This window comes from Pistacia vera, unplaced genomic scaffold (assembly GCF_008641045.1).
Source record: "Pistacia vera cultivar Batoury unplaced genomic scaffold, PisVer_v2 Contig230, whole genome shotgun sequence".
Classification (NCBI taxonomy): domain Eukaryota; kingdom Viridiplantae; phylum Streptophyta; class Magnoliopsida; order Sapindales; family Anacardiaceae; genus Pistacia; species Pistacia vera.
The window spans coordinates 1,002,364-1,012,818 of NW_022196036.1; the positions used below are offsets into that span (position 1 = coordinate 1,002,364).

At 33.7% G+C, this 10,455-nt stretch overlaps 1 protein-coding gene across 4 annotated transcripts; it reads right to left on the reverse strand.

The window, feature by feature from the left end:
- Positions 1-1,022: 1,022 nt before the first annotated feature.
- On the reverse strand, positions 1,023-6,046 carry LOC116131240 (CTD small phosphatase-like protein 2). 4 transcript variants are annotated; one of them, XM_031416887.1, is made up of 9 exons: positions 5,908-6,046; positions 5,762-5,815; positions 4,871-5,064; positions 4,022-4,158; positions 3,466-3,562; positions 3,200-3,379; positions 2,820-3,095; positions 1,942-2,279; positions 1,023-1,548 (listed from the first exon to the last, which is right to left on the reverse strand). In XM_031416887.1, the coding sequence occupies exons 3-9, from the start codon at positions 5,025-5,027 to the stop codon at positions 1,330-1,332; spliced, it is 1,404 nt and encodes a 467-aa protein (XP_031272747.1). In that variant the 5' UTR covers positions 5,028-5,064; positions 5,762-5,815; positions 5,908-6,046; the 3' UTR covers positions 1,023-1,329. The 4 variants fall into 4 exon arrangements, with proteins under 4 accessions (XP_031272747.1, XP_031272749.1, XP_031272748.1 ...); XM_031416889.1 differs by having other exon boundaries at positions 3,200-3,349; positions 5,762-6,040; XM_031416888.1 differs by having other exon boundaries at positions 3,206-3,379; positions 5,762-6,040.
- Between the last annotated feature and the right edge of the window lie 4,409 nt (positions 6,047-10,455).

The following is a 10,455-nucleotide window of genomic DNA, read 5'->3' on the forward strand; positions in this document are numbered from 1 at the left end:
TATCCAAGTCTTGATAGATCCCGTAGCAATTTTTTTTTTTTTTTAACGAAATTTTGGCTGTAAATGCTAACACCAAATAAAGCTTCTATACAAAATCTGGTTGCGGATATTGCCGTCTCAATAGCATAATAATGTGTCTCCTTTTAAGTTTCATAGACTAATTTGATTGACATGTCACATGCACCCAGCTGCACCAATCTTAATCTAGAGGACGTTGTATTAATCAATAATAAAGTGAATGTATTCTAATAATGAATGACGAACTCTCGTTAAATTGAAATATGTTACAAGAGAAGGCATAAAAGACTTGACCAATTAAAGAAGCTGTCATTTGATTCAACTTACGTTTGAATTGTGATTTTGCAAAAAAAACTTGATTTATTCGGAAATGAAAGGTGTATATTTAAACTACTTTAGCGTGCTCAAATAGTTCAATAAAGATTATTAAGTATATTATTCAAGAAATCTTGAATTCGAATTTCTCTTTTATTGTTAATAGAAATAGTCACTAGAACTTTTACTCAATCAATAGTTTCAAGATCTTAAGAGATTAAAAAAGATACGCATAAACTAACTCAAACGCCCCCGATCATTAAAAAAAAAAAACCGATAATTCCAAAATCCCTAAAAATTAATTAAAATACACGTAAACTAGTTTAAACACCCCTCGTCATAAAAAAAAAAAATAAAGTGCATATTTAAAGGAAAGCATAAAAAACCTTATTTTTAAAATGGATTCAGAAGTTTATCTAACATAATATCATTTTGGACAATGTCGAGATTTGTTTCCATACCTTCACAAGGCAGCAAACTTCATAAGAGAGTGATACAGTAGATGAAAGTGAGCAAGTAAAATAGATTTATCAGTGCTCCGTCTGTCAATCTACATCCGTACATCGTAGTATAACAATGTGGCCGTGGCGAAATCATATTTTAAAAAATTCAACTGCCATAATTTTCAAGTCCTCAACTTGCATTAGGAAGATTTCCAACAACAAATTTTTTTTCATAACTTTCTAGCCCATGAGATAATAAATATATTATTCAATTATTTAAATAAAATTAATATTTCCAAACTATCCTCATCTAAGAATTAACAATAAAGCACTTTAGCAGCCATCAACCCATAAAACGTTTCAACTTTTTGATGCATGATTACACAATTGATCATATACCTGCTCCCTTCCAGTTGAAACCACACCATTAACTTCAAACCTTTTAAGTCTTGCAAAGATTTCTCAGCATAGAGAAATCATTTAAAAGTAATTGTCTAAAAGTACAGGATGAAATCTGTCCAAATAACTTGAAGTTGCCAATTCACATCAAGTCTCATCTTTCAAAGGGATCTCCTCTCATTGAATTTAAAGAAGGATAAACGGCTGCAGCTATTTTCTCCCGAATATTGAATTTCCTCGCTATCAATGGCCTCACATCTTCAACTCCAACCAAGCTCTCCAAAAAGGGTAGCAGTAAAAGCAATTGTTGATCTGAACGATCATCAAACCAACTCTCAATTGGAATTCCGTTGTCCACTTGGAAGCCAAATGCCTAAGAAAAACACCGTTAACCATGTTAAGAAAATAGAAGTCAAACAATTTTTGTGGAAAACAATGATCATTTCACTTCTGTCTGCAGGATATACTTAAACCCTTATGTCTGACAACACTTCAAAAGAACTTCATTGTTGCTTTTTATTAACTTAAGTGCGCCAGCATGGCTACTTAAGATATTCATTCAGAACAAGTAATTACTTGAAACCACGATGATGAAAGATAGTTATAACATAATAGAACCATGAATTTATCAAAGCTTATTCATAAAACGCATGTAATTTATTTTATTTTTATTGTTTTCTTTAAAAAAAGAATATCTCTAGGGTGTTCCCTGTCCACAACATAATTGTTCACATATTTTATTCAAGAGAAGTATTCAGAACAGTACCTGGGGCGAGTTGTCAATTATGATGACACGGGCAAGATCACGACCAAGAACTGACAGATCTTTGAGGTAATTGCCCTCCACAAAAACACAGGATTCACGAAACACACGATGGCGGAACAATTTTCTCTTTGGATCAAGCACATTTAGAAGTTGCTCCGCATAAATACTTTGGCTAGCAGTAAATATAATGATCTCAAAAAGACTGGCAACTCTCTCCAAAAAATCTCTGAGGTGAGGACGGCATCGAACATAGACAGTATGTTCTTGGAGGTTAAAATTTACAGGGAATGTAAAGTCTGCATCATCACAAGGTTCAAGAGTGGAATGCACCAAAGTTTCTGCAAAGTCAAAATAATTTAATCAATATCTTGAACGTAAACCATGAAAGGCAAGTTATTCAACATTGGAGCATAACAGGTCATACTTCCTAAAACAACTAACCTAAATTGAACATAATACTAAAACTTGGAAAACAAGAAATTGGTTCATGTACCAATATGCCAATAGCTTATGCAGTCCAATTTAAAAGGAGTAAACAAATCATGAATATGCCCTTTTTCAAAAAGCTAGCAAATACCATGCTACTGAATGAGAACCAACTATTAAATTCATAAACCAGCTCTCACAACTTGACATTGAAACACAATGAGTAAAAAGTAAAGAACACCAGAATACTAAATTTCATTATTCATTAGCTAGCCTACTGGTCCAGCTGAAATCCAAGTCACTGACTGCCCCAGCCTATAAACAGGAGCAACAGCAAATGCTTGATATGACATTCTAACACATCTTCACTAGTTACATGAATAAGCAACAGATGAATGATACTGCTTTTAAATAACCATTTCCTGAGTCATAAACATCCAAAACTATCTTACCATCCAAGTCCAAAACAAGAGTAGTAGAAGGGCAACTCCGGGTCTGTTTGGGTAGCAGCATGGGCCGAAAAGTGGGGACCACAGATGACAAGTCTGGTAAGTTCTTTATAAATAAATAAGGATCAAAGTCATCAAAGTCATCATACTCATCATCTTCCACAGAAACATCAGTTGACATAGATTCTTGGCCATGCTCATCAACACATTCCAGCTTTGAATTTTTCATAGCAAGATATATGGCTGATACTTCAGAGGAAAGGTTGGCTCCTTCAGGATCTGCATTAGAACATAAAATTCACAACATTTCTGTCAAGAGGGAACATCTGCTCACTGGAGTATCAAATTTCAGGTCAAATATCGAGTATCTACTTCTATATTACCATTACATGTCATATTTGTTGAAGTCAACATATTGTCACTGTAATTCTCATCTCCCCTAAAAGTGGATTCAGCAATTTCTTGAGTGATTTGACCATCAAGCATATCAATCCGAGAGCAATCCATCTCACTTTCTTGATGAAATTTCTGGTCTCCACTCCGAAAAAAGTTGACAAAATCAACTAGATAGGATTCACACATAAGCATTGCAAAAGAAATAACAAAGGGACATTACAACTTATACTAAAACTTAGACTTTATCACCTACCTCCACTGGCAATTTCCCCGCCTGAGACTTTAGATACATGAAAGGAAGGAGAAAATATAGTTTCCACCACACCATGATCAGTTTCCTCATTACAACCCTGTAACACAATTTCAGGAATCATACAAAAGCATCTTGGCAGTTCAAACAAGTATAGTTTTCAATTCTCTGGAATTTGACATTTCTCGCAACCTCTGCATAAACTCCTTTTTTTTTTTTTTTTTGATGGACAAAATAACAGGAGCACTTCAATGTCAATGCTACATGCAAACGGCCAAAAGATAACTGAAATTGAAATATCTTTGGAAATAAATTGTATTAAAAAACAATTTCTTATCAGGCTTTGCTGCTTCAAGTTTGTATAGAAACTGCCAGAAGCAGAGAATTTTTTGAGTTTGGAAACTGCAATTTGTGTTCTTACTAGAACAACAAAAATGCCAACTTCTTATTTGGCTGATAGATTTCTAACTAGATTGATGATTGACTGAATAACAATCTTTCAAGAAACCCAACCCCAGAGAAGGAAAAACATAGAGACCTGCAAAAGCTAGAAAGTTACCTTTTGATCCAAGGAAACTCCGTTGAGTGAATCATATCCCAAACAGGCATCAGCAGTCTCAGTATTCAGAGAGCCATATCTAGTTTTCAAATCAGTCGCTGCAACAGCCTCCCCATTTTTCTTTGAAAGAATGTCAACTGAAATTCATTGGGAGATAAATCAATTAGATAGACTTGAAATACATTTGCAAGATAGTATAGACACAATACCCAACAAGAGCATGAAATAAAATCTGCATTAAATATTAAATAATCTTAACATTACAACACTTTTTCAGTTAGAAATATAAATTAACAAAGAAACATACAAACAATCAATAGTAATGCTTCACATCCAATTAAAATCTTGCTACTAGTTCCTTTTTCTTATCTCCTAATATTTGTCCATATTCATAAGCTTTGTCCCATCAAATTCTTCAACAATGCTCTAAACTAAACAGAATTTTGCCGGAGCTTATTTAAAGAAACACACATATAAGTACAAAAAATAGCCAAACAAACATTTTAACTTTAGGATCAATGGTGAAACTACAAAATCCAGCAGCTGTGAAAATACAAGCAAACTTTAGAATACAGTACAATACGTGGCCACTTTTTCTACAACAGGTAAGAGTAGAAGATGGATGAAAATTGGCAGAAATTTGATAAACAACTGAAACACAGAATGCAGCATTGTCAAATTGAACCTTTCAGCAAAATTACACGACCTCATAAGTGAAAACTGGAAAGTAAATAATGACACATAAGTACTATCACGTTAAAGTGTTTCCTGCTTAAAAAATGAACTGATATACAAAAGAAAATTTCCCGAAACATAAAATAACATAGTAAGGAAAAGTTAACAGCATACCAGATTTCTGCTTTCTAATAGAAGATGTAATTAGCTCTGTAACTTTCTTCTCTGCAACTTGTACATTTTCAGATACCTTCTTCGGAGTTCTCAAAACCCTGGGACTGGCATGCTCTTGGGAGGCTTTTCTTCCATAAACTTTTTTCTTGGTTTGCATTTCCAAGGAAGAATTTCCCAATATTGGCTATCACTTCCTACTTGGATTCAGGGAAAAAAAATTCAAAATTATACTCAATTGGATAACGAAAGCCAAGTCTTAACTATTATAAACTGTTTTCAGCCCAGTTCGATTCAAAATTGAGGAAAGCAGAGAGTTCTTGAACTGGGATCAAGATAACAACCATAACTGTACATATCTGTAAGGTAATGAATAATAATGGTAGAGTGAAAGATGCAACATACCAAAAAGCTTGTAAGTGTAGATGGCATATAGACAATATCTTAAACAAGTAACCCGTCAGTTATCTCTTCTTACAGCGAGTATATGTAAAAATCCGTCATCGTCAAATTAAAAGTTACTGATTTACTACTCTTTCCATTCAGCTCAACTTTTCAGTCAAGCACAATCAAGAATTATAACAAACTTTCAATCCAAAAAATTTCCGAAAAGTGTATGATGCTCAACTTTAAGCCTGTTATACACTTCAATATTACAAGTGAAACCACACAAATCCCTAAAACCCCAACAAAACAACTAAGCCTATCAATTCTCACATAAAAATCACCGCATCAGCTCCAAAATTTTATCATTTATTACAAGTTGGATCACGCATGCATAAACAGCTAATTAAACCCTAAAAAAAAAAAAAACAACTAATCCAAACGCAAGTTACACAACAGAACTATAAATTGCACCTAAAGTTACAAGCAAATGAACCAAAATTTTCTTACCTCCGACGAAATCGAGAATGATGAAATTAGAAGCTAGAGTTACAGTCACTGTTCCTGTAATTAAGCGAAACAAGAGTGAATGAGTTGAAAGATTGATGAGATTGTGAGAAGTTAAGTATGAGCAACTAAAACCCTAGATTTTTTACCACTAGCTAGATGAACTAGTTTTGAGTTTTTTTTTTTTTTTCCTTTTTCTTTTTCTTTCGAGGTTTTTTCCCTCCAAAGATGGAAAAGAGAGGGAAAGCGAAGAGGGATCGAAAATTATTTTTTTTCTGAACAAGGGACTGAATTGATAAATAATAATGAAAATAATCATCAAAAACCATTATCATATTTTCAGTAATTTCTTAGTGGACTGTTTAGCACAAATTCTTACGCGCAATTCATGGAGGAAAATAATTTACTCCCTTGATTGACTCTAATCTTACACTCTTTTCAATAATCCAAGCGAGTATGATGCTTTTCGTACAACAAGAGAGTAGTCAATAATTTTTATATTTTTCTTCTACAGCCTTATGTGATATGGAACGGCGTCGGCCAATAATTTAATTTGTTTAAGTAAGAATTGGAAGAAATAATTATTTAAATTTAAATTATTCATTGGGGATTTCATCTCGTGATACGCTGGCAAATCTTACGTGCCTCTACTCTCAAAATTTATAACTCAACCCTATATTTTTCTGTATTTTATTACCAACCACATTGTGTGGTTTAGAAATAAATAAAGAAATTGTGGTACAACAAAAGGGCATATGATATTGGAATAATCCGTAATTCAAGGGGCTCTAAGAAAAAATATTGTGGTTGCATGTACAAATTAATAAAGAAGAAGGGGCCGTTATAAAACTTTGTGTGACGGTGTTGTTCTTTCGTTTATTACAGAGCCTCGTGGAGAGAATCTTTTTGAAATTTTTGAAAATTGAACTCGCTCTTGTGAACCAGACAGAAGCTTCTGTCGTTATCAAAACGATTTAAAGTTTAAACCACGGAGCACCTGACGTGTCCAAAAGCTATGCCACGCGTCAGGGTTAAACCAAGTGGATCGTTCGATTTTTATGAGCTGCTTAATATTGGGCCTAGCCAGATCTCCGGAACAGCTTCCTTCGAGCCCGTAGGGCCGTTTCTCTTTTCTCTTTTTCGTTCTTTATTATAATTATAATTATATCTCATTTGATACATAGAAATATAGAATTCGAGTATTAAACATTCAAATTTAATTCATAAAGTAAAAATATTTCACTTTGAAGATACTTAGATTAATTTATTTATGTTCTAAAATAACTACTAGTGTTGTAATCAAATGATACTTTTTATATTATAAACAGTAGCGGATCCAGGAATTTCTTTTAGAGTGGGCCAAAATAAAAATTTATTATACATTACTATTTTTGTTAGGGTGGGCCAAAATATATAAATTATACATATTAATATTTAAAAAAAAAATTGAGGATGAGTCATGGCCCACCCAAAAAGTGGTTGGATCCGCCACTGATTATAAACATATGTAACGAGGTAATTTTTGTCAACAATTTATAATTCTAACATCACAATAATTGAAAAATCATATAATAATCTTTAAATTGATCAGTATGTCCTTGTATCCTACCCGTTAAACGTCTCTTATAAGGAGGGGCAGTCGTCACTAAAAGTTTTACAAAAGAATTTAAAATTTCATTAAAGGAGGTGTTTTTTAAGCTTTGACTTCTTTAAATGCGATTTTCTAAATAAATTTGTTTAACTTTGATTTCCCTCTTTCATCAAATATTTCACTTTGTCCTTAAACATAATTTTTTGGTTTTGCCACTCTATGGGCAAAAAAATCATGTTGAAAAAACAAGACTTAAGCCTGCAGCTCAACAAACGAGGTCCAAGGACCAAGTCTAGTAAAAGATTAACATACAAGGCCCAACAATCCATATCAAGTGGACCTAGGCCCATAGACCAAACTTAGGTCTTGCAAACTACCTTGTCCAGACCGAGTCAACCAAGGCCGTCACCTGAATTGATCCAGAACCACCTCTTGACATCTCGGAGGACCAACTCTCAACAAACTCCAAATATTCCAACCTTAGATATCTCAAAAGACCTTCGGGTTTGAAGGACCAACAATACTCTCTCTAAAATATATAAACACACCCTTTCCAACAAAAGAAGATATGACTCCTTCCAAGTATCGAGCCTTTGCTAAAATACTCTTATAAGCTCTCTTACTCTCTAAGACATTTCGGCCACCTTTCCTTGCAAAATCAAACACTTTTACGAACGATCGACGAACCTCTCTAGACGACCTACATTGGCATTCATATGTCCTCATAATCATAATTGCTTTCTCACATAGCATAATTTCTTTTCTATTTTTGTTTAAACTTCGATCATATTTATAACTTGGGCATCGGACCCCACACAGCCAACATGATCCCAGCATCAAGGATCCCCGTTCGTCTCTTTTTCTTTTGTTTCACAGGTCGTCACATCCCAACTTCCATGGTTGTGGATTCCGAGCATCTACAACCACCATTTACAAGTGTCCAGTTTTGAAACCTTAGCACGAATCATTCCACAAGTACTTACCTCCAAAATTAATCCTTTTAAGGTACCAACTTCTGATTCATAAAATTAATCATTCCACAAGTGCTTACCTCCAAAATTAAAGGTTAAGTGTATCATTAATCCTTTTAATCTATCAATTTTTGCTTGTTAACATCATAGAAGGAATCCCTTTCATCGATTTACATGGAGAACAATGGTGAAATGCACTCACAAAAACAACATGCTAACCAAACAACATAATAAAAACTAAATTGCAGCTTTATAATTAAATAATTAACTAATTAAGTCATTAATTTATTAATCATTTTCAATGAATATCCACTTATTGTCCTTATGATTAGTTGCCTTAAATCATTCACAACACAATAATTAATGCAATAAGGTAACCCCAAAGATAACGACGTACACTCCTATATAAGAATTTAAGCAAAGAACAATCCACATATAAAAACAATATTCATCTCAGCCAAAGTGTTGGAAATGGATCAAAATCGAGTGGGTTTAGAGCCAGATTGAATAGATATGAAAATTAAATATAATATTATTGGATTGAATATCTCTAAAGTGTGGAGCAAAGCTACAGCATACTTAAAAAGTTAAAGAAACAATTAGATTCTAAAGATGGTACGTGGGGGGTCCCAGATCAATCAGAAATTAGATATGTGGAGCATTTACATGTTAATTAATAGTGCCATGTGTTTGCGTGGAAAGGACTTCACCTTTCAAGCTGTAAGGAGATAAAACAAAAGCAAAGGAACGAAGAGATTTGGATCTTAAATAAAGCCGAAACTTTTGGGGCATGCATGCCTTAAATATCTTACAATTTTTGTTCATTTTAAGGAGTTTAATTTAATTCATATAAATCCATGAACCGCAATAAGATGCATGCATGGTTTCAAAAGCTATCATGGGTGGGTTTGTTATAGTATTTTTGAAAAAGTAAGAGTTTGATGGTAATAACGAGGTAGGATTTGAAAATAAATAAAAACACTTTTCTAGATTTGTTAATTTATTAAACACTCCTATAATAAAAACATTAAAAATTATAAAAATACTCCCACCCATCCATTAAATACTGGTAGCCAACCACCATTGCCGGAGGGTGGTTGGAGTCATTGTATCAACGTACGACCGGTTAGAACTAGTTGGTCGTGCACCGAGATGACATTTTCCAGCCAGATCTACGCTAGATCTAGCCATTGACGATGAAATTTGGCTGCGTTTGATCGTCAACAACGGTCAACAATGGTCATATCTTGGCCGTTGTTGATGACTAGCTATGGTCAGATCTTTGGCCGTAGATCTGACATTTTTCAGCCAGATCCATGGTGGATCTGGTCGGAAAATGCCAGATCAATGCACTGTCGGCCAGATCCAGTTGGTAGTTTGCCATTATACCAGATTTCGGCCATCTTCCAATAGTGGTGGGCAGAATCTGACAAATGTGGATGAGTGGGGATGTTTTTGTCAATTTAAAAAATTTTTTTGGAGGTGTTTTATTAAATTAACAAACCTAGTGGGTTTAAAAATAATTGAATAAAGTATAATATTATTTTTAGAATAGGAAAACAAATGTGTATTTTAAAAATGATAGGGATAAGATAGGGCAAAAATAGGAAACAAACACACCTTTCTCTCAGAATTTGTCGTGGACGTCAATATCCATAATAATTTATGAGGAATGAAGCTAATCTATATCCACTGATGTTAGGTTTTGTAAATTATATAACACACTTAGATCCAAAGTGACTTACAGTAAAAGCCATCTCATACGGGGCCAGCCAGTGCCAGTTCTCCAAATTACATAAAATAAAAAATGTGCTTTCTTGTTAGTTTAATTTGTTTGTGACCAACAAAATGTGTCAAAGTCATGTTCGCAATATATATACAAAATAAGAAAATCAAACAGTCATGATCTGTCAAAGTAGAAGCCTAGAAGGTCCTTATTATATTTCTTGTCATTCTTTTGCTTATTGTGGACCATTTACTTAGTTCTCTAGTTTCTCTGTCTAGGTTTCTTCGTATTATAAAAGCTTTTTTGTGATCAATAGACTTGCATTTACGTGGGGAGCTTTATAGAAAGAGAAACAGATCATAAAAGTGAAAATAATATATCAGTAACAAGGATAATACTAACCATAATA